Here is a 25,427-nt window from a genome sequence, read left to right as displayed (position 1 = left end):
AGATCTTGGGGCCGAGAGTCACCACGCACACTTAAATTAGTGGATTTAAGTTCAGTTTGGGCATGCTATGTAGTCATAAACAAAAGAGAATGGTTTTAAGTGCTGTTTTAATAAAACTGTTTATAAACAATGAGTCCCTCCTCATGGTGTCTCCCATGGTGGTATCCAGGGCGTGATACTCTGATTTAGTAGACAAATCTCACACTAAATTTCTTTTGTGAATGTGGTCTAATGGAAATCTCAAGAGAAACTGGCAGAAAAGCCATAGAGATCATGAATACTCTTGTCAGTATTTGTTTTGTTGCTTAATCAGTTTTAAGGAAGGCTTCAAAAGACTTGATGGATAATTTTTGTCTTCGTACTTAATGCCACATTGAAACAATATTATATTCTCCAAAAAGCTAATTTCTTTTCTTTCTTTTTTCAGTGGGAGAATTTGTTAGCAGTTTTAAGCTCTAGAGCCAAAGCATCCAAGTAACTGGTGATAATTCATGAAACAATCAGTAATAACCATGACTTTGGTAAATAGTCTGTGATCTTTCATGTGCCATCAGACATAATCACCTTAAAAAAACATACTTTGCTGGTGACATTTTGATGAGGCACATACTCCATTAAACTATTTGTTGCTATAGAGAGCAGAGGTCCAACATGACTTAAAAGTATTATAACATCATGATAACATCTTCGAGAATAGTTATCTTATGCACAGAAATGATTATAGAACACCCTTTACTGCCTGCTGAACAGTGAAATAGATCAATGAGATACTTGTTTGAAGTATAATTTGATTGTCTGAAACTACGATAGCCTTCTCTTGCTTTATTTCTCCCAGAAAAAAACCTGTGTTTGTAATTAAAAGAACATGCCCTTGTTTTACAGTCTCATGGCTTTTCTTCTTGTTTTATGTTGTTGTGCTCCAAAAAAAAACCCCACTGACATTTCCTAAAGCAAGATGTCTGTGTTACAGAGATAACCATTCCTGTAGAGGCTTTCTGTTCTCCAGGCTCTGTCACGATGGCAAACAGCACACTGATGATTCTGGCATACAGCAGGGATGGCAAAGTAGTTTCATTTAAGGGGCCAGCTCTGGTAGAAGACTAAGGACTGCACGGAGCTGCATCTTGAGAAAGACAGGAATTGGGCTGGTCCGGAAACTTCCATTACCAATCAGAGGTATCTCACACAGGTACGGAAGTGCAGAACACTGGCATCTCTGTCAAGTTGACGACTTGTTATTCTAGGAGTAAAACCAGCGTCTTCATATTCACTAACGTTATCAAGGCAAAATGGAGACTCTGAGTCAACAAGAAAAGCTGGTTTTTAATGGATCTGTCTATGAAAAGAAGACAGGGATCCCTAAGAAACCACTGTTAAGTGCTGTTCTCCAAGATTTTTTCAGAACTAAACTTACACACTTATAAACAACACAACCTGGTGGCACACTTTCTGGACACTCAATGACTTTGTTTCAGTTTGGTTGTTAATCATTTTGTACTATGACACATACTGATCTGTATCTCAAATGGCACATTTTCAGTTGATGTCTAATAGCTAAGAAAATATAATTCTGCTTTTACTTGTAGTTTTTTTTTATTGTGTTCTGAGAAATTAATATAGAATTTGTGTCTCTGTGAATACTTACCATGAATATCTTCATCTTCTAGTACACACTGAACTTTTCTAGACATACATTTTTAGCGAATGGTTTTTCTTTTTTTCTCTATTCTTTTTATTTTTTGGCTGTGCCACACGGCTTGCGGGTTTCTTAGTTCCCCAACCAGAGACTGAACGTGGGCCCTCGGCAGCGAAAGCTTGGAGCCCTAACCACTGGACCGCCAAGGAATTCCCAGTGAACGTTTATTTTAAAATATGTTCTTTTATATAGCCCTAAATGCCAAGCAATTCTATTATATCACATTGCTTCATTCTATAATTTTTGCTCATTCTTTATTTAAAAAATTTTGTCAAAATCTGATTTGAAGAATGTCAAAGTACATAATTATATATTTCTATTTCCTTTTGTACAACTGCCAAATTGAACAAACCATAAGTTCTTTGGTGTATATTCATTATTTTAATCATTCTGCTGTTACAAAATATGTTTCAGTCTTTTGAAGTAAAATATACTTTATCTGATACTATAATTTTTTTCTATATTTGAACAGACACAGACTTTAGACCAATAGTTCTCAACATTTTTCTTCCCCTAAACATTTGAGGAATATAATAGACTTCTTCAGAAGATGAGGAAGTATGGTTAAATGGTTAAGAACAGGCTAAAAGAAAATCAAGGATGCTCTCAGCTATTAGTTCTGTGACCTTCACCTCCATTTTCTCATTTATAAAATATGGATAAAAATAATGACAAGTTAGTGTTGCAAAGATAAATGTTACTAATGCACACAGAAGACTTAATACAATGCTTGATATATTAAAAGTCCAAAATATATTATAATGACAGCTAACACTATAATCTGTTAATAGTGACTCACAACTGAAGTGATTCTTAACTGAAGACTTCTGGGGGGCGAGGTACCCATTCATGATTGGATAATACCCCCAAGATGATTTTTCTACATCACCCTATGAGATGCCCCTAATTGTTTTTGATCACCTTTCTAGCTTCTAGTTACTTATGCCTTTTATTGATTAAAAAACTGTTTATTATTAGTAACAGCTTTTTAAGAATTAAAGTAATAAAAATAGACATTCTTGTAGAAAATTAAAATACAGAAAAGTACAAAGAAAGTAAAATTTACCTGAAACCTCACCTCACAGAGTTAGGTCATTACAAGTATTTTGGTGGACATAATTCCAGATTTCTCTATATTATTTACATTTATATAAATATCTTAGAAAGGCTCTTTTGATTCCTGTATTTGTTCACTCAACAGTGAACAAATAATAAATAAATGCACAGTACTATTGTATTGATCCTATTTTATTTAGCCTCCCCTATCACAGTTACTTAGGTTACTTTTAGACCAGAAAAGTTCCAGGACAGTGTTAAATAATAGTGGTAACAGAAAGGTTAGAACAGAGAAGATAAGAGAAAAGGTAACAGAAAAGATAACAGCTGTTGATTTGGTATGTACACTTTTTGTGCTTAGAAGTTTCCTTCTTTCCTTATTTTTGTAAAGAATTTCAATCAGAAATGAATATTAAACTTTGTCAAACACTGAATTTTGCAAAAGTTTTATATTTATAACTATTGAGATAACCAGTGTTATTCTCTTAGCATTATTAATATGAATTCTGTTAATAGGTTTCCAAAGACTGAATCATCTTCACATTCTTGAAAAGAACTTCATTTACTTGGAGCATAGTAATATTCTTTTAACATTCCTCTGGATACTATTTGCTAATATTTTATTTAGGATATATGCATAAATATTAATACATGACACTGATCTACTATCTTTATTAGGTTTGTGTCAGTGTTATGCTTTCTTCCTACAAGGTTACTAAGGAAACTTTCTTTCTGGAACAGTTTATATAATGCAGGATTAACTGTTGCTTCATGGTTGAAGCAATTGTGAAAAAATGTGCATTTGTTACATGTTTTTAGAGGTAGCCCTGTGACAAATGTCTTTAAGTCTTCCATAGTTGCTAGTCTATTTAGTTTTTCTACCTTTTCCAGGGTCAATTACGGTAATTTGTATTTATTTTAAAATGTTTATTCTATCCAGGGTTTTGTAGAACACCAGAATAATTTAACAACTATTAAAGAAATTTAAATGGTAGTCAAAAATCATCCATCCTAATTTCAATGCACCAGAATCAGTTTTACAGATGACTTTTACCAACTTTTCAAGAATAAGTAATTCCTATATTATACAAGCTATTCCAGAGACTAAAATCATTTTCTGAAGCTAGTATAATCATGATAACAAAAAAAAGTGTACAAACAGAAGATTACTGACCATCTTCACTTGAGAATATAGACACAATAAAGTACTGGCAAAGGGAATCCAACAGCAACTGGAGAAAAAAAAATCAAAACCAAGTAGAGCTGATCCCACTAAGACAAGGATGGGTCAACGTTAAAAATGAAATAAAACCTTATAAATGTAAGCTACCGTATTAACAGATTAAAGAAAATAGCCATATGACCATCTCAAAAGATGCAAGAAAAGCATTTAATAAAATCAGTTCTTGATTTAGAAACAAACAACTTAATTGGATATAGAAGGGAACATTTTTAGCCTGATAAAAGGTATCTACCAAAACCCTAGAACAAACATCACACATAATGATGAAACTTAACAATTCTTATTAAAGACAGAAAAGCAGTTACCTCAGTCATTTGCCACTGCACTAGTAATTAAGTCCTAGCTACTTACCATTACCAAATGTCAAGGGAAAAATGCACTTTATGCATTTTTTTACTTTCCTTTAAAAATTTTAATATTTCTGTAACTGGGTTATGTCTTATAACTTCCATGGCATGACAGTCGAGTTGCCAGCATGTTTTCTATCTTACTGATACATACAACAATGCTGCAGCTTTCAGCTCTCCAGTCTCTGCAGCAAGAAGACATAATAATGTTTAGGACAGATTCTGAGTATACCTGCCCCACAAGTAGGAGGCTACCGAGGAACTTCAGGCAGGGGGATGACATGGTGTGATTTGCTTTTCAGAGCGATCATTCTGATTGCTATGTAGATACTGGACCATAGGAACGTAAGACTGCAAGTAGGGAAGATTCACTTGGACATTTTTTCAGTAATCCAGGTACTATGGATTAGAACAGTAGTGACAGAAATGATAAGAAGCAAAGTCAAGAGGCAGTAAGTGGACTGCAGAAAACTCAACCGTGTGAACCGTGTGAACTGGGGGGTCAGGCTACTGTAGGGTTAATGAACAGGAATTCACGAATGAGCACGCCTGGAAGTCCACCTGGAAAATCCAAATCCACATCCTGGCAGCGAGGGGTTTTGGAATCTCCCTGTTAGTCGGCACCTGTTCATTGGACTGACCCAGAGACACTGAGCTAGGAGGACTCCAGAATCCCTGCTAACTTGCTCTTCCCTTCATGGCTCTCTTCCCACAGCTGTTTCTCCTTGAAAACAAGCACTACAGGTCACTCTTATTCGAGAAAAGACACTGGTCAGAGGACTGGGACCAATGCCAAATGCGCCACCTTCAAATCTCAGTTATAGAACGTCTTACTGTAGTTCAATCTGAGACCTGTTTTGAAGGTAGCATTGATAAGAATCCAGTTATTCAATCAATAAATATTTATTGTGCAGCTAATATGTGCTACTCTGGGTAATAATGATACAGCAGTAAACGAAATGGATAAAATTCCCGCCCCTAAGGTACTTATTCATAGTTCTAGGGCAACGTGATGATCGACTGAAGTAAGATGCATTTACTGAACATTTACTATGTGCCAGACAGTCCTAATACTTCAGATGACTCTCTATCAAAAAGATGAAAAGACGGGTCTGGCTCCATTTTATGTTAAAAAAAGAGAAAAGGTACCAATGTACGTGACTTAAAACTCAGATAATCCTCTACTTCTAGTCAATTTTCAGGATTACTCAAAGATACTATCTTACACTCCATTTTTTTTTTAAAGGCTCAATTAAATTATTTAGAATATCTGTTCTTGATTGGTGAGAAATCTGACTTAAAAGATTCCAGCATTGTGCTGATAAAGTGTCTGAAAAGACTCAGACTCTAAGGAAAAGTAGATTAGAAGCAATATGCAAACTAAATAACATAATATTTTTATAATCAACTTGTAATCTGCCCATATAAGCAGGTACGATATTTGCAGCTGTGCTATTCAGTAAAATTAAGTAGACCACTTTTTCATTATTTACAAACAACAGAACACAGTTCACTGTGTATGCTCAACATCAATATCAAAATTACACAAATGTGGCACATATCAAGAAATCAAATGGACTGTTTACAAACAATCAAATACTTCCAAGAAAGAAAACTGCCCAATTGGTCATTTAAGTAAATATACTATAGAATAAACACAATTCATTACGTTAACTAAAATTAATGCAAACCTCATTTAAGTTTGCCTTAACACATTCTTATCAATAAAACCTATGTTTTATCTTCAAGCCTAAATTTTATGACCGCAATTTTATATGTTTTACTAGTTATACAATTAGACAAATAAGAAAATCAGAGTAAATCCTTGGAGATTTATTTATTTTCATTTACTCCCAGTAAATGAAGCAAATCTCAAGTAATAAGCAGTGATTAAACCTGACAGTCACAAAGCATTTTTCTTCAAAAAAGCTCTGTTGTAAAGAAACATGCTTAATATATTCCCAACACTCATTTCAAGGAAGCGAAGCACAGAGAAGGGGCAACAGCAGTTAGAACAGAGGCCAAGAACGCAGGCTCCTTTCTTCCCAGCTGGTCAATTATTTTGTTGCTTTGCCTCTTTCAGCATTTGGACAGTGGCAGGGTCCTTTCTGCCTTTTTCTTTCTTTTTTTTTTTTTTTTCTTTTTTCTTTTTTTTACCCTGAAGAAGGTACTGTCCTCTTTTTTTAGGCAGAAAAAAAAGTGTATGCGAGTTACAGAAAGATAGAGAAGATGAAAAGGCAGAGGGCTATGTACCAGATGAAGGAACAAGAAAAAACCCCAGAAAAACAACTAAATGAAGTGGAGATAGGCAACCTTCCAGAAAAAGAATTCAGAATAATGATAGTGAAGATGATCCAGGACCTTGGAATAAGAATGGAGGCAAAGATTGAGAAGATGCAAGAAATGATTAACAAAGACCTAGAAGAATTAAAGAACAAACAAACAGAGATGACCAATACAATAACTGAAATGAAAACTACACTAGAAGGAATCAATAGCAGAATAACTGAGGCAGAAGAACGGATAAGTGACCTGGAAGACAGAATGATGGAATTCACTGCTGCGGAACAGACTAAAGAAAAAAGAATGAAAAGAAATGAAGACAGCCTAAGAGACCTCTGGGACAACATTAAACGCAACAACATTCGCATTATAGGGGTCCCAGAAGGAGAAGAGAGAGAGAAAGGACCAGAGAAAATATTTGAAGAGATTATAGTCGAAAACTTCCCTAACATGGGAAAGGAAATAGCCACCCAAGTCCAGGAAGCGCAGAGAGTCCCATACAGGATAAACCCAAGGAGAAACACGCCGAGACACATAGTAATCAAAGTGGCAAAAATTAAAGACAAAGAAAAATTATTGAAAGCAGCAAGGGAAAAACGACAAATAACATACAAGGGAACTCCCATAAGGTTAACAGCTGATTTCTCAGCAGAAACTCTGCAAGCCAGAAGGGAGTGGCATGATATACTTAAAGTGATGAAAGGGAAGAACCTACAACCAAGATTACTCTACCCGGCAAGGATCTCATTTAGATTTGATGGAGAAATCAAAAGCTTTACAGACAAGCAAAAGCTAAGAGAATTCAGCACCACCAAACCAGCTCTACAACAAATGCTAAAGGAACTTCTCTAAGTGGGAAACACAAGAGAAGAAAAGGACCTACAAAAACAAACCCAAAACAATTAAGAAAATGGTCATAGGAACATACATATCGATAATTACCTTAAACGTGAATGGATTAAATGCCCCAACCAAAAGACATAGACTGGCTGAATGGATACAAAAACAAGACCCATATATATGCTGTCTACAAGAGACCCACTTTAGACCTAGGGACACATACAGACTGAAAGTGAAGGGATGGAAAAAGATATTCCATGCAAATGGAAATCAAAAGAAAGCTGGAGTAGCTATACTCATATCAGATAAAATAGACTTTAAATTAAAGAATGTTACAAGAGACAAGGAAGGACACTACATAATGATCCAGGGATCAATCCAAGAAGAAGATATAACAATTATAAATATATATGCACCCAACATAGGAGCACCTCAATACATAAGGCAACTGCTAACAGCTATAAAAGAGGAAATCGACAGTAACACAATAATAGTGGGGGACTTTAACACCTCACTTACACCAATGGACAGATCATCCAAAATGAAAATAAATAAGGAAACAGAAGCTTTAAATGACACAATAGACCAGATAGATTTAATTGATATATATCGGACATTCCATCCAAAAACAGCAGATTACACGTTCTTCTCAAGTGCGCACGGAACATTCTCCAAGATAGATCACATCTTGGGTCACAAATCAAGCCTCAGTAAATTTAAGAAAATTGAAATCATATCAAGCATCTTTTCTGACCACAACGCTATGAGATTAGAAATGAATTACAGGGAAAAAAACGTAAAAAGGACAAACACATGGAGGCTAAACAATACGTTACTAAATAACCAAGAGATCACTGAAGAAATCAAAGAGGAAATCAAAAAATACCTAGAGACAAATGACAATGAAAACACGACGACCCAAAACCTATGGGATGCAGCAAAAGCAGTTCTAAGAGGGAAGTTTATAGCTATACAAGCCTACCTAAAGAAACAAGAAAAAGCTCAAGTAAACAATCTAACCTTACACTTAAAGAAACTAGAGAAAGAAGAACAAACAAAACCCAAAGTTAGCAGAAGGAAAGAAATCATAAAGATCAGAGCAGAAATAAATGAAATAGAAACAAAGAAAACAATAGCAAAGATCAATAAAACTAAAAGTTGGTTCTTTGAGAAGATAAACAAAATTGATAAGCCATTAGCCAGACTCATCAAGAAAAAGAGGGAGAGGACTCAAATCAATAAAATCAGAAATGAAAAAGGAGAAGTTACAACAGACACTGCAGAAATACAAAGCATCCTAAGAGACTACTACAAGCAACTTTATGCCAATAAAATGGACAACCTGGAAGAAATGGACAAATTCTTAGAAAGGTATAACCTTCCAAGACTGAACCAGGAAGAAATAGAAAATATGAACAGACCAATCACAAGTAATGAAATTGAAACTGTGATTAAAAATCTTCCAACAAACAAAAGTCCAGGACCAGATGGCTTCACAGGTGAATTCTATCAAACATTTAGAGAAGAGCTAACACCCATCCTTCTCAAACTCTTCCAAAAAATTGCAGAGGAAGGAACACTCCCAAACTCATTCTATGAGGCCACCATCACCCTGATACCAAAACCAGACAAAGACACTACAAAAAAAGAAAATTACAGACCAATATCACTGATGAATATAGATGCAAAAATCCTCAACAAAATACTAGCAAACAGAATCCAACAACACATTAAAAGGATCATACACCACGATCAAGTGGGATTTATCCCAGGGATGCAAGGATTCTTCAATATACGCAAATCAATCAATGTGATACACCATATTAACAAATTGAAGAATAAAAACCATATGATCATCTCAATAGATGCAGAAAAAGCTTTTGACAAAATTCAACACCCATTTCTGATAAAAACTCTCCAGAAAGTGGGCATAGAGGGAACCTACCTCAACATAATAAAGGCCATATATGACAAACCCACAGCAAACATCATTCTCAATGGTGAAAAACTGAAAGCATTTCCTCTAAGATCAGGAACGAGACAAGGATGTCCACTCTCACCACTATTATTCAACATAGTTTTGGAAGTCCTAGCCACGGCAATCAGAGAAGAAAAAGAAATAAAAGGAATACAAATTGGAAAAGAAGAAGTAAAACTGTCACTGTTTGCGGATGACATGATACTATACATAGAGAATCCTAAAACTGCCACCAGAAAACTGCTAGAGCTAATTAATGAATATGGTAAAGTTGCAGGATACAAAATTAATGCACAGAAATCTCTTGCATTCCTATACACTAATGATGAAAAATCTGAAAGAGAAATTATGGAAACACTCCCATTTACCATTGCAACAAAAAGAATAAAATACCTAGGAATAAACCTACCTAGGGAGACAAAAGACCTGTATGCAGAAAACTATAAGACACTGATGAAAGAAATTAAAGATGATACCAACAGATGGAGAGATATACCATGTTCTTGGATTGGAAGAATCAACATTGTGAAAATGAGTATACTACCCAAAGCAATCTACAGATTCAATGCAATCCCTATCAAATTACCAATGGCATTTTTTACGGAGCTAGAACAAATCATCTTAAAATTTGTATGGAGACACAAAAGACCCCGAATAGGCAAAGCAGTCTTGAGGCAAAAAAATGGAGCTGGAGGAATCAGACTCCCTGACTTCAGACTATACTACAAAGCTACAGTAATCAAGACAATATGGTACTGGCACAAAAACAGAAACATAGATCAATGGAACAAGATAGAAAGCCCAGAGATTAACCCACGCACCTATGGTCAACTAATCTATGACAAAGGAGGCAAAGATATACAATGGAGAAAAGACAGTCTCTTCAATAAGTGGTGCTGGGAAAACTGGACAGCTACATGTAAAAGAATGAAATTAGAATACTCCCTAACACCATACACAAAAATAAACTCAAAATGGATTAGAGACCTAAATATAAGACTGGACACTATAAAACTCTTAGAGGAAAACATAGGAAGAACACTCTTTGACATAAATCACAGCAAGATCTTTTTTGATCCACCTCCTAGAGTAATGGAAATAAAAACAAAAATAAACAAATGGGACCTAATGAAACTTCAAAGCTTTTGCACAGCAAAGGAAACCATAAACAAGACGAAAAGACAACCCTCAGAATGGGAGAAAATATTTGCAAATGAATCAATGGACAAAGGATTAATCTCCAAAATATATAAACAGCTCATTCAGCTCAATATCAAAGAAACAAACACCCCAATCCAAAAATGGGCAGAAGACCTAAATAGACATTTCTCCAAAGAAGACATACAGATGGCCACGAAGCACATGAAAAGATGCTCAACATCACTAATTATTAGAGAAATGCAAATCAAAACTACAATGAGGTATCACCTCACTCCTGTTAGAATGGGCATCATCAGAAAATCTACAAACAACAAATGCTGGAGAGGGTGTGGTGAAAAGGGAACCCTCTTGCACTGTTGGTGGGAATGTAAATTGATACAGCCACTATGGAGAACAATATGGAGGTTCCTTAAAAAACTAAAAATAGAATTACCATATGACCCAGCAATCCCACCACTGGGCATATACCCAGAGAAAACCGTAATTCAAAAAGACACATGCACCCGAATGTTCATTGCAGCACTATTTACAATAGCCAGGTCATGGAAGCAACCTAAATGCCCATCAACAGACGAATGGATAAAGAAGATGTGGTACATATATACAATGGAATATTACTCAGCCATAAAAAGGAACGAAATTGAGTTATTTGTTGAGACGTGGATGGATCTAGAGACTGTCATACAGAGTGAAGTAAGTCAGAAAGAGAAAAACAAATATCGTATATTAATGCATGTATGCGGAACCTAGAAAAAAGGTACAGATGAGCCAGTTTGCAGGGCAGAAGTTGAGACACAGATGTAGAGAATGGACATATGGACACCAAGGGGGGAAAACTGCGGTGGGGTGGGGATGGTGGTGTGCTGAATTGGGCGATTGGGATTGACATGTATACACTGATGTGTATAAAACTGATGCCTAATAAGAACCTGCAGTATAAAAAAACAAACAAAACAACTAATACTAAACTTTCATTGGGTTATTTGTATGGAAACATGTTAATATAAATGTTTCAGACATTACATGAAATTTCTAAAAATCTTATATTTGTATTTGTATGGAAATATGTATGGAAATATGTTAATATAAATGTTTCAGACATTACATGAAATTTCTAAAAATCATATTTGTATTTGTATGGAAATATGTATGGAAATATGTTAATATAAATGTTTCAGACATTAAAAAAAAAAAAAAAAAGTGTATGCATGGCTTTTTTTTTCTTAATAGCAATCATCCTCACCGTAAAATAAATACACTAAACCACACTGAATATTATGTGTGAACTTTTAATAAAGACTAAATAGAATCTTCCTCCGTTTCCTTCTATATAACAATAATATATATTAACTGCAAACTATTCAGACAATTTAGAAAGGTATTAAAGGAGGAAGGTGAAATTTGCCTGAAATTCTCCTACTCGTAAATAAACCCTACTTAGAAAAACATATTTCCTACAGGGCTACAGCTATTCAAAATGATTTTATTATCAATGTCAAGAAATTTGCATAAAACATTAAAGTACTTATAATTTGGGACAAAGTGTTTTCTAAAGATGTGACTACTTTTTTTCCCTTGATGTTCTCTTTTCCTAACCATATCAAGTACCTTTTGGGAAACAGTCTAGTGCAGCGACTTTCAAACCTTTTTGAACACAACCCACAGGAAGAAAATCACTTAATATTGCATGACCATATTCACATATACACACATATAACTGAAACAAAAGTTTCATGAAACAATAATTTCCCTCAAGACATATGATGCACTCTGCTATTTTCTCTATTCTACTCTACTCCATTAAAAAAATAAAAAGGCTGGTTGTGTTGTGTGATTTCCCAACTCACTTATGGCTTTTACAACCTGCAATTTATAAAAATCACTGATCTAGAGGAAAAATTCCCTAAATTCAGTGACCCAGCTTTGAAAACAGTTCTCTAAGTAACCAGAATCAGGTCACTTAATCTCTTTCCTTCTGAGTCTTCCACTTATTGTACAGAGCTCAACAGTCAATAAGAAAATGCATCTAGGGAGATGAGCTTGGTGCTTTGTGTCGGCCTAGAGGGGTGGGATAAGGGAGGGTGGGAGGAAGACACAAGAGGGAGGGGATATGGGTGTGTGTGTGTGTGTGTGTGTATATATATATATATATATATATATATATATATATATATATATAGCTGATTCACTTTGTTATACAGCAGAAACTAACATAACACTGTAAAGCAATTATACTCCAATAAAGATGTGAAAAAAAAGAAAGAAAATGCACCTAAAAAACCCCAACAAACCAACTAACCATATCATTGTGAGCAAACTTTAGTATTAGTAAGCAAAACTAATAAACCAGGCAATCTTTCACTCAAGAAGAATCAGATCCAAAACACCCCAATAATTCATCATGTTATCATCAATACATAATTAGGTGCCTTCCTAAAGTAGGCCCTGTGAAACTGAGTTTGAGTCGATGGCTCACTCCAAGATTTTGACTGTATTGCTAGGAAACCAACTCATCCTTCACCAAACAGCTAAAACCCCACCAAGTGACTCCAAGTTACCCAGTATAATTAAAATAAACTGCATGGCAGCGGCACTATCAGATTTTTTTTTAATAAGTCAGATTAAAGCTCTGAAATAGCTCCAGCATCTTTTAAATACGTTTATGCAACGGCCCACTGGGCTATGTCACATCACATACTACACAGGATAGCACATCCCCACTGGGATACTCCAAAGGAAATCTCTACAAAGATTTATTTTCTAGGAAATTTTCCTATGGCAAAAAACCACACAAAAAAACAAAGAGCCTATTTTGCGGTCAAATGCTCTGCCACTGAGCTATACCACCCCCCCCCCCAAAAACTATTTTGAATTGGTTTAGGGCACGAGTGACCAACTAGCAGATAGTTGTAATACTCCAAAACACTCCAAATTTTGTATACAGCCTTGTAATTCAGCTTAAATGAAAAAAGGAAACAACATGGTGAAAAGTTATATTACAGTATATCTCACTTAATACTATATTATAGTATATAATATAATACGCTATATTATATTATCCACTTAGTGCCACAGGACAAAAATACAACCCTATGTGTCTGGTAGTTCCAAGTTAATTACCACTATGATAAAACCATTAAGGTAATAATTCAAATGACATTTTGGACATTAGATTTTTTTTTAAAGTGGAACACATTAATGACCATATGAGAACCTGATATATACTTAACGAAAATTAATGGTAAATAGGCCAGTCATCATAACTACTTCTCTACTTTCTATTAAGTTCCTTAGGAAACATGTCAAAAGCCCAAGTCTTTAATACTTACTTAAATACAAGTCTGATTTGAGTGTAAATCATTTCTATGGTATATCTGATACACTGCATGAATATTTTCAACAAAAAGCACAAAATTCAGCCAACATTGAGTTCACTAGAAAATTTAAAATGAACAACTATTAGCTAGAAATTAAAATATTTACATTGTGATTAGTAATGAACTGGTCAGTTAAATGTATTATTAAAGTGAAACATGAGAGCTGCAAGTTCAGAGCAGCTGGGATGTATATAGGAGAAGGGAGGTATGGCCCCCTCACCTACAATTAAACAATAATTCACACAGAAGGTACTTTAAGACGTTCTTGAAAAAAAGTGAGGGATGTAAACGAACTATGATGGAAATGTTCGACCCTTAAGATTAAAGGAAAAAAATTGGAAAAAATAAATGACATGAAGAGAAGAACATCAGAACAAACAGACAAAGGGCCAGGAAATAGGTCTCAGTGGGCGGAACAAAAATATGGGGTAGAGGAAGAGTGCAATGGAAAAGGTCAACAGATCAGTATCATAAGCTGAATGGTCTCTGAACTGACTGCTAAGAGCTGAGCTCTTTTAGGTGGAAAGAGGAAGGATGCTGAAAGGACTTAAAATGTAGTATGAATAGAAAAGAACTTTCTCTGCACTGTTCCACTGCACTGAATCACAGCAGAGATAAGAGGGAGTAAAAGGAAGAAACGCAGCAGAGTCTCTGTGTGTCCGTAGATACGGACCAGCATCAGGTAATATCAGAGATAAGCTATGGAGAATAACCTTGGAGGCCACTTTGCTTCTGTTACAAATGGGCTAGTTCATTCATTCAACAAATATAAGCAATACTGTATACATTAATGTGTATTTTGCTAAGCGCTGGGCAGGATACAAACATATCATAAGTCACAGTCTTTGCCCTCAGGAACTTACCATCAAACAGAGGACATACAATTACCAAAACTAGCAAGTGCCCCAGGGGTAGTTCAAAGTAACTGCTACAGGGTGTAGAAGTAAACATTCTCACTCCCAGCTGGTGTGACTGGGGTGGGAGTGGGGGAGTGGAGGTGGAGGAGAGGGTGCACTTTACTGATGAGGTAGCAGGAGCAGAGCTTTAAAGGATGAATAGAATTTCAGATGCTGGAGATGAAGGGAGCAGGGATTCAGGAAGGCAGGGAAACCTCTGGGTTGGCTGGAAAATAACTATAAAGAAAAGAGAGAAAAGAAAAAAAGGAGACTGGAGCCAGACTATAGCGGTGTTTTTAATCTCCAGTTCACTAACACCAGCATGCATACGTTTGACAAGCGTTTTTCAAATTCTTAATCTATCACAGAATTTTTCCTAGGAAAAGAAAAATTAACTGAGTTTGAAATTTCACGATTGCACAAGAAAACCATTCCTAAATTTAGTTAAGTCTTACAAAAAATAATCAGTTCTACTGAAAGAGGCCAGATAGAGTAAACTGGCTGGATGTCCTCAAACAGGTCACAATGGAGTCGCTGTTAGTGAGAACTTCTCACACTCTGTCCGTGTGCTTTAACTCAATCCAGGAGGACTACCTCTCACAGGAAAGAGTTCAGTCACTACTGCAAAATCAAACTTAGCTTCTACACAAAAAGTATCGAATATGATTTTGGTGCTTCAAATTTTTAATAGACTGGGCTCAAAAAAAGAATCACCAAACTCAATACAATCAGGCTAACAGACTTCAAATCTTTCCTCATTTTGAGTCACTTAAAACATATCTTTATTTGAAGCTTTCATAATATTTCACACTTAGTTTCTCTTTATGGTATCTGGCAAAAAAATCTTAATATTCCTTAACCCAACAGAACACTCCTACTTTATATAAACAGCAGATAACGGGGGTGGGGTGGGATGGATGGACGACATGACCCAGAAATACCTTTTCTCACATTACCTTAACTTGTGTCTTGGTTAACCGACTTGTATAGGGTGGTTATTTTATCTGTTACCTTGGCTGGACCATAGTGCCTACGTATCTGGTCAAACAGTATTCTGGATGTTTCTGTCAAGGTGGTTTTGGATGAGATTAACATTTAAATGGGTGGACTTTGAGTTAAGGGGATTACCCTCCATAACGTGGGTGGGTCTCATCCATCAGGTGAAGGCCTTAATAAATCAAACTGACCTCCCTGAACAAGAAGGAATTCTGCCAGCAGATTGACTTTGGACTCAACTACACCTCTTCCCTTGGGTCTGTCAAACCTGCCAGCCTACCCGGCAGATTCTGACTAACCAGGCCTCCACAACTGCCTGAGGGAAGTGCTTAAAAGAAATCTCACTCTCTCTAAATATACACATTCTGTCTCTCTGGAGAACGCTGATTAATACAGATGGTAATGCCAGAACCAGGACTACAGACTATTAGTCAAACGATTTTTTCACTTCCAAGGAGAGGAGAATAAAGAAGAAAGGAGAAGGGTGTAGTCAAAGGAAACAACATAGCTAACTTACACACACCTCTGTTTTTATTTCTCTCTACTTATAGCAAACAGATTAAGTGTATAAGCAAACCAACTTATACATACATATTTTAATGCTCTAAAACTAAAAAGTTTACTTTGGATTCATAAATTATCTCACCAAATAAATACTGAATGTTCTTCCTTTCTAGCCCATTTTTCTTAAAACATCCACATGTGTGTACACATTACCACCTTCAGCCCAACAAGAGTTCCAGCATTATTAGATCTCCACTTCCTGCCAAGGATGACACATCCCAGTTACTGGTCTGCTACTACATAATGATTAGTACTGACAAGATTAATCTTCATTTATTAAGTAACAACTATATATATCAAAGAACTTCATAACTCTGTCATCTCAAGTCAGTATTTCTATTAATAATAAAGCCAATGTTATTAAGTGAAAGCTTCAGTAACATTCTGGGCTATTTTCAAATGGTGTTTTTAGGCTGTCTATGCCAATTATCCACCTTAATATGAAGTTTCTTGTGGCAAGTCAGCAACTTAACCAATTGGTTCAATTATTAACATGAGAAATCTATGTAGGGAATTCCCTGGTGGTCCCAGTGGTTAGGACTCCGCATTTCCACTGCAGGGGGCACAGGTTCGATCCCTGGTTGGGTAACTAAGATCGTGAAAGCCATGTGGCACGGCCAATAAATAAATAAGTAAACAAATAAATATCTACGTAGATCTATTAAGGTTGGTATCACCTCATTTCATCTAAACCTGACTGAAAGGAGCAAAGAATATAATTAACTCGTAATTATATTCATTCTCATAGGGTAAATATCTCATCTGCAAATCATAACTATTTGAGAAGGGGTTAAAAAAAGGCATATCATACAGCTTCTAAAGAATGTTCTTCAGGGTAAATACTTGATTACTTCATATATGAATATCTTATGTAGCTATAGTTGAAAAACTATATAATATCAAACTCCAAAATTTAATTTTCAGTTGGCAGGAAGGTGGGCACATATTTTTAAAAAAACTATGATAATGAATCTTTCCTTCAAGAACTGAAGAATAATTCAAGAGGCAGGTACCTGAAACAGTAGGATCCAGCCTGGGACAGAGCTTATCATTTTAAGGAGACGATGGCGCAGTGTGCCTGTGATGCACAGAAGGGCCAGACGTTTGGAAAGATCACTAAGAAGTCACGCACAGATAGTACAGGAAACCGCACTTCAGATGGGAAAGTCAAAGGAGGCAGCAGCAGAAAAACAACCGCTTACAGTTTACAAAATATCTTGGATGAACACACTTTTAAACAGAGAGCAGTGGCATATCAAGAGGGGTACAGGAGTAGGAGCGGTTTGCCTCAGTGGATGGGAATATTTTATCACTGATACTGTTCAGAATTGCCAGCATACGGTAACAATAAAAAGTAACGGGCTTCCCTGGTGGCGCAGTGGTTAAGAATCCGCCTGCCAATGCAGGGGACACGGGTTGGAGCCCTAGTCCGGGAAGATCCCACGTGCTGCAGAGCAACTAAGCTCGTGCACCACAACTACCGAGCCCGCGTGCCACAACTACTGAAGCCCGCGCGCCTAGAGGCCGTGCTCTGCAACAAGAGAAGCCACTGCAATGAGAAGCCCGCGCAGAGCAACGAAGAGTAGCCCCCGCTCGCAGCAACTAGAGGAAGCCCGTGGGCAGCAACAAAGAACCAACACAGCCAAGAATAAATAATAAATAAATAAAATTTTAAAAAGTAACTACTTTTCGTCTGTTTCATTATTATTTTTAAATCAGCTACAGACAGTGCATCCCTCTGCCACCTGCACCTAAGTGCACTGCTCCACTGCCTCTGTCTCCTGGTATGCCACCAACAGAGACTTCTGAGATGACCTGCTCTACACGGTCTCTGTGCCAAAGACAACTTGTTCTGGCCGTATCAATAGAAAGAGCTCTCCCAAGAGAGACACAAAAGAAATCAGACTTCGAAATTATTTTCACCACTGTAGTTAATACTAATGTGAGTAGTTCAGGTATATTATACATTAACATAAAAATTAAATACTGGTTTAAAAATCAGTTTGTATTCATCTAATGAACATACATATTTTAGTGATGAGAAAATACTTACATTAGAAAGAAAATGTAGCGTTATCGTAGCATAATTAACTCTATGGGGAAAAACCAGATTCTATTCTTTTAGAATCATAAAAAAGGTCAGTAACTCAAAAGTAGTAATAGTTTTTCCCTAAGTTGACTCTACCCCTAAAAGCTGAAATTTATTTTCAGCTTCATAAAGAGGCAAAAGATTTTTCGTATTTATGTTCTATAAATTCATTGTTTATAAATAAAATAACCTAATTCTATTAAAAATAAAGGAAAATTTTTTGCATAAGGGAAAAAGTTATTTCAACCAAATTTCTGATGTGTTATTGGTCCTACTCTAAATGGTTTCTAGATTTGACAACTGGAGATAAAATAACTACCGCTAAACTTATTTCAAGGAGATTTACTGAAGACAGATGAAAGAACTAGAAACTAAAACACCTGACTGAAGGCCAGAGACTGAATGCATTAAACACAGAGCAGTCTGGAAAGAATATCTGCGTGAGGGGCAGAGCAGCTCCACCTCCAAGCTGGCGACGGGGTTTTCTCCTAATGTACACATGTGACTAGAGACCAAGTCATCACTTCCAGCATTGTGTTTATAATTGTTGGAAATGAAGGCACACCTTACTAGAGTTCCTACATTACTCAATATGAAAGGGGAAAAGGGGAATTTGAGATTTACATAATTTAAATCTATGAAGATTTAATGAGCAATGCACAATTTAATCACCAATTTAATGCTATATGGGTTTTTTTAAAAAAGGGCATAAACTATTCTGCCATGTGAAATAAAAATAAGAAAGTCAGTTTCTGAAGTTTCTAAATTCGTAAAAATTTATTGCAGCTTAACATGGCAAGGCACTCAATAATGTACTCAATCATGACTATTAAAGGCTGTTGGCGGAGAGACTGCTACTAACATAGTGGGTTTAAAAATAAGCAGGTGAACGCTCCTCTTCTAATATACAACTTCGGATACAGTAGGCTCCAAAGGGTTATTTTCAAGTTACTCATAAATATACCAACTTCTAGAGTTTGTCTGGCATATAATATTCAATGTAAAGCAGGCCAATACGTTATTTACAGACTTGAAAAAACCCCCGAAAGCTTAGCAAAACAAATGTGCCCTCTTTCACCTCTTAAGCACCAGCTTAACGTATGTCAAGAAGCAGGATGCGTTACACAAAAGCACAAGGCTAGGCTAGTTTTGAGACTGTAGCATTCCCACTTCCTCTATAAGGTTTGCAGGCCTGTATAGCACTGATATCTAGAGACAACTAGAAAATCATCCAACTCCAAATGCATCTTTCTGGCTTAAACCTAACTACATTTCAACTTACCAAATCCCTGTGCAACACCCAGTTAGCATGCAGGTAGTGAATCCCATCTAGGATCTGATACAATAGTGACTTCACCATTCCCCGAGGTAACTGTACTGGCTTCTTGTTTGCTTTAGAAGCTCTGTGAAACTTGATTATATGCTGAAAGAAAGAAGAATATCACCAGAAGCTTAAAAAAGGAAAGATAGTTTGATATATAGTATTTTCCTAACAGAAAAAGAAACACTCAGGGATTTCCAAAGATTTGAAAATATAATTTCACGTTCTGCTGGATAACATAAATAACCTTAAATTTTCCAAATAACTAGAGCTAAAATGTCATTTCCTAAGCATATGATACGGTCTCAGAAAATAAATGATGACAACAGAGAAGTAGAAGGTAATGTGATTTTATTTTTAAAGTATAATTAAAAATTACTTTCAGAGTTACTTGACCCCTGTTTATCTGGTGAAAATTTTCAAGAAAAGAGTATTTTTTATTCTGTAGTGATTAAATGAAAAAAAAAAAAAAAAAAGAACAGAGTTCTGGCTGGTTGACATAGCATAGATGTGGTACCTATTTACAATACATGAGTTATAAAGAAAGCAAATGGGAAAATATTTCAATTAAGTACACACAAGCACAAAGGAATAACATGTAAATGACCAGTTCACACTGGACATAATTAGAAATATGAAAGCTTCTTCAGACGAGGAAAAAAAGACAGCCTTGTAACATCCATCAAAGCTTTCTAGGTATCAATATAATGTTAGTGGACATCCGGTAAACACAATACCACTTTATAAACAGAAAAATCATTTTACAAATAAATGTACCTCAACAGAAACAAGATCCAATGTTTCAAACTCTTGACAGGTTTCATTTTAATTAAAGCACTCTTAAACTGCAAGAAAATCTACAAGTCAGCTGCAGCCAACTCTGCTGCGTGCACCACTGTGCACATGCCTGCGTCTAATATGCACAAGGCCAGACTCCTGACCAGTATTTGTGAGGGAGTATCAGGCGTATTCTTGAACTTATTAATAAAAATAATTAAAAGAGGAGTGAGATATTTAATATTATACATTAATCTTTTCATTTCTACTTTCTTATGATATAGAGGTAGAAAATGGGTAAGAAATAACTAATGACTAATGAGTGAAGGAGTTTTATCTTCCAAAGAAAAAATAAAAAGCAAAGGTATATTTCAGAAGGTAAGGGGTATCAGTCAGTACATATGTAGTATGATTAATCTATACTTTAGTAGCAGCATTACATTATATTAACTTTCTTCTCAGTAATTTTTTCAAAGTATTTAAGAAAAGACAAACAAAACAGAGCTACAATAACTCTTAATAATCTAGACTGTTTGTCACTTATCCTAAGAAATGATGTGACAATCAAGTCTGTTCACCTTAAGAAGAACCAGTGGCTCTCAGAGCTTAAAAAAAAAAAGATTAAAATACATTTAAAAAAATTAAAACCTGCCAGAGTAAGAATGAAAGGAACAAATATTTAGGGGAGGTAAGATAATCAACTGATGCCATATACCACTTCTTTAGTTATATTTTCATTAGGGTTTTACATATTACTTTTTTACCAATATTTTATAACTACAAAAAACTACAGTGGGGGAATTTTTTACCTTCATTTTTATTCCAGGGCAATATAATAAATATGCAATATGTATACCATAAGATTTCACCAACACCTAAGTCATTTTTTTAAATGACTCTTTTTACTGCAACTGTTTTCTTACCCTCTGCTGCCTTACCCCAACTAATTCATTTCAATATTCAAATTAAAATACGAAAATAAAATGGATAAAGAATAGGTTTTAATAAACTGAATCATCATTTGGTTTTTATTAAAATGAGCATTAAAAGTACTTATTTGGCTTAAATGAGTATTAATAAGATGATGATAAAGCCAATGGTGACTATATGCACAACATTACAAACAGTATAATTTGTGAAAGCATAATTATACCTACATATAAAATTAAATATTACATACCAGTTTGTGAGAAACCATAGTGAATACAATGCTATCTCCTATGCTCAACTATGTTTTATTACAAATCACGTTTATAAACCAGCCTGGAAATTTACTCATAAATTTGGATTATATAATTTGATTTTATGTTAGATTTCAGTATGATGAATGTTCAATTCAATATTGGCCACCCTGATTTAATGAATTTTTATTAACAGAATCCTAATTTGATTAGATTAGATCTCTTTTAAAAGAACAGAAGCCAACAAAAAAAGAAAAACATATTTACAACTAGCATGAACCTTGGACAATAGTTTCATAAAACAGAGAGAAAATTTCATGTGTCTATTTTCTGTTTGAAAACAGTTCTTTCCAGATAAATTATAAAAATAATTTGAATCAAACCACATTTAGTCATGGAAAACAGGAATCTACAAACAGTATGAAAATATTTTTTTATAAAACTGAAAGCATATGACACCAAAATAAGTTTCAGTTTCTGAAGTCTGTTAAAGTTAAAATTATGTAAATGAGGATACTTCTGGAAATTAGCAAAAGAGTTTAAAACTATTTAACTATTTTCAGAAGGTGAATTTACTTTTAAACAGTTTTACTAGGATTTGTGCTAGTTTTATTTCAAAATTTTGTATTTGCATTTACGAACTACAGCTGAATGAAAGAATAAATTATTTTGAAGATTTTGAAATTGAGCCAGGATACTATAATCCCTTGCGTATGTTTTCTCTTTTATTTAGCTCAATAAATGCACAGCCACGCTAATTTAGTAAATATAGATAGGATGCAAAACACAGTGAAATATTTAAAGACCTTATTACTTAGTAAATATCAGAAAAATATATCTCACAGTACTGAAGTAGTTGCTAATGAATTAACTTGACGTAATACTGGGTTTTGTTTACTTGTTTTGTTTTTTAAACTGAAATCTGTGTTAACATGTTCTTCACCCAAGACCGATCAGGATATAAGTTTTGTATGTTTCAAAATTATTTGGGCTATCCTATTATAGATTTTCATCTATATATATTATTAATCTTATCCCCAAGATGGCCTTTCAGGTTTTTTTTTAAAAATGTAGCTGTTATATTTAATAAAGGAGTAAATTTTATAGTTACTTAAGGCTTCTGTAAATCCTATTTTAAAAATAATCTGCTGAGTAAATGCAAGATACTGAGTCAGCTGTTTGTATTTTACCTATTTAGACAGGATAAATTTAAATTCTTAGCTTATAATAATGTTTATCAATACAGAATCATTTTTTCGTTATATTAGCTAAACTAATAAATATAATTACTTGACTTTGAGAATCAAAGTCTGGTGATCTAAAAATATTCTTATCATAAAATAAAAGCCACAACAAAATAAAAGCCACAACAGACTCTATTTCCATAACAATCTCATTTTGTAGTAGACCTCTCTTCTACAAAGAATTCTTCCTATATAAGAATATGCCAAATTCAAGTGTGCACAATATTGAATTTCTGCCAATGAAAATAAGAAATACATTAGAATACTGAATATCAATTGTGAATGATACCCAATAAATGATTAACAAGTTTTCTACTGTACTTGTATAGAACACTTAGTTTATAAGGCTTTGAATACAAAATTGTTCTCCAGGAAAATCCTGTAAAAAAGAGCAGTAAAAGTATTATATTTTACAGATGGGGGAAACTATAGCTTCAGAGCCATTAAGAGATTTGCCTAAGGTCACATGACAAATGACAGACAGGCCCATTAGATCTCAATCTAGTCCTTCAAACATAACATATTCATTTCCCTATCACCTTCTCATCTTACATTTCTTTACATTACAGAAAAAAAGGAAATATGCTGCTTTTAAATTTTATAAGAAAATAGTTATTACTGTTAATTTTTCTATTTTATCAAAAATCTAAAGCTAGGAAACAATATTGAAGAGTTGTTTGTTTTCTGTAGTACGTCACAAAGGTCAAACTGATATGACCAAAAGTAAAAATACAAAGCAATACTCTAGTGTTGGTAACTCCTCAACCACATTCTAGGAAGTTACTTTTATTTTAAAAATGTAAATCTCATACGAAGATGAGCTCCCAAAATTGTTTTCAGTCAGTCCCTCTTAATCCCCAACTGAAACCATGGCTCCATGTCCACCAACAATTCACCTTACCCAGAGGTCATGTTCAGCGTAGTCAAACAGAAGCCATACTTTCCTATCAGCATGAGACAGAAACACCTTCTGAAGAGAGATGACATTTGGATGCTTAAGCTCTCGAAGTAACTGCAAAACAAAGGAGACTCATTAAAAATCTTTGCCATAAAAATAGCATTAAAAACCCCATACCATTTGTAATTCAAAGGCAATACAAACCTAATGGCAATCAATCCTAAAATTCTAATAAGTACCCATACAATTTTGAGATGCCCATACAAATGAGTAAAAATCAGTGGAGAAAAGATACTGAAAAGATATAACTGTGTAAATCTGTCTGTATGGTTGCTATTGTTTAGCTGGTTTCTTTTTTTGTTTTGTTTTAATGTTTTTATTATGGTAAAATATATACATAACATAAAAATTACCATTTTAACCATTTTCAATTCCGAAGCATAAGTACACTCACAATGTTGTGCAATCATCCCCACTATCCATTTTAGAACTGTTTCATTATCCTAAACAGAAACTCTGTACCCATTAAACAATAACTCCCCACTTTCCTCTCCCCCTCAGCCCCTGGTAACCTCTATTCTACTTTCTGTCTCTATGAATTTGCCTATTCTAGGTACCTTATATAAGTAGAATCATACAGTATTTGTCCTTTTGTGTCTGGTTTATTTCACTTAGCATAACGTCTTTAAGGTTTATCCATGTTGTAGCATGCATCAAAATTTCATAGCTTTTTAATGGCCGAATATTGGGTTGGCCAAAAAGTTCCTCCGGTTCTTAAGTAAAAATTAAAGACACATTTTTCATTTTCACCAAGAACTTTACTGAACAACGTATTCACCGATTTGTTCCACTACTTCTGCCATTTTTCACGCAACTTCATAATTCCATCTTCCTAAAACTTTTTATCTTTTTGAGCAAAGAACTGTTCCAGGTGCCTTTTACAGTCTTCCAGGGAATGGAAATTTTTTCCATTAAGAGAATTTTGTAAAGACCGAAATAAATGGAAATCCGAAGGTGCAACGTCTGGTGAATACAGCGGATGAATCAGAACTTCCCAGCTAAGCTGTAACAGTTTTTGCCTGGTCATCAAAGAAACATGTGGTCTTGCATTATCCTGATGGAAGATCATGCATTTTCTGTTGACTAATTCTGGACGCTTTTCGTCAAGTGCTGCTTTCAGTTGGTCTAGCTGGGAGCAGTACTTGTTGGAATTAATCGTTGGGTTTTCCAGAAGGAACTCATAATAGAGGACTCCCTTGCAATCCCACCATATACACAACCCTCTTTGGATGAAGACCAGCCTTTGGTGTGGTTGGTGGTGGTTCATTTCGCTTGCCCCACGATCTCTTCCATTCCACATTATTGTACAGTATCCACTTTTAATCACCCGTCACCATTTGTTTTAAAAATGGAACGTTTTCATTACGTGTGAGTAGAGAATCGCACGCGGAAATACCTTCAAGAAGGTTTTATTCTCTTT

At 35.0% G+C, this 25,427-nt stretch overlaps 1 protein-coding gene across 5 annotated transcripts in view; it reads right to left on the bottom strand.

Annotated features, from left to right (window-relative positions):
• The window catches only part of CDK8 (cyclin dependent kinase 8), a 104,265-nt gene that overhangs the window by 22,760 nt on the left and 56,078 nt on the right, over window positions 1–25,427 (bottom strand). For 4 of the 5 annotated variants that reach the window (XM_059903473.1, XM_059903475.1, XM_059903476.1 and 1 more), the window contains exons 3-4: window positions 23,951–24,061; window positions 19,809–19,949 (exon numbers count right to left, since the gene is read on the bottom strand). In XM_059903473.1, the coding sequence (XP_059759456.1) occupies window positions 19,809–19,949; window positions 23,951–24,061 (252 nt within the window). Of the gene's footprint in view, window positions 1–19,808; window positions 19,950–23,950; window positions 24,062–25,427 lie in introns of those variants that run through there. The other variant, XM_059903478.1, reaches the window with a different exon arrangement.

This window comes from Balaenoptera ricei, chromosome 18 (genome assembly GCF_028023285.1).
Source record: "Balaenoptera ricei isolate mBalRic1 chromosome 18, mBalRic1.hap2, whole genome shotgun sequence".
In the NCBI taxonomy this organism is placed as follows: domain Eukaryota; kingdom Metazoa; phylum Chordata; class Mammalia; order Artiodactyla; family Balaenopteridae; genus Balaenoptera; species Balaenoptera ricei.
The sequence above is the reverse complement of the archived record's forward strand: the minus strand, read 5'-3'. Positions and strand labels throughout refer to the sequence as shown.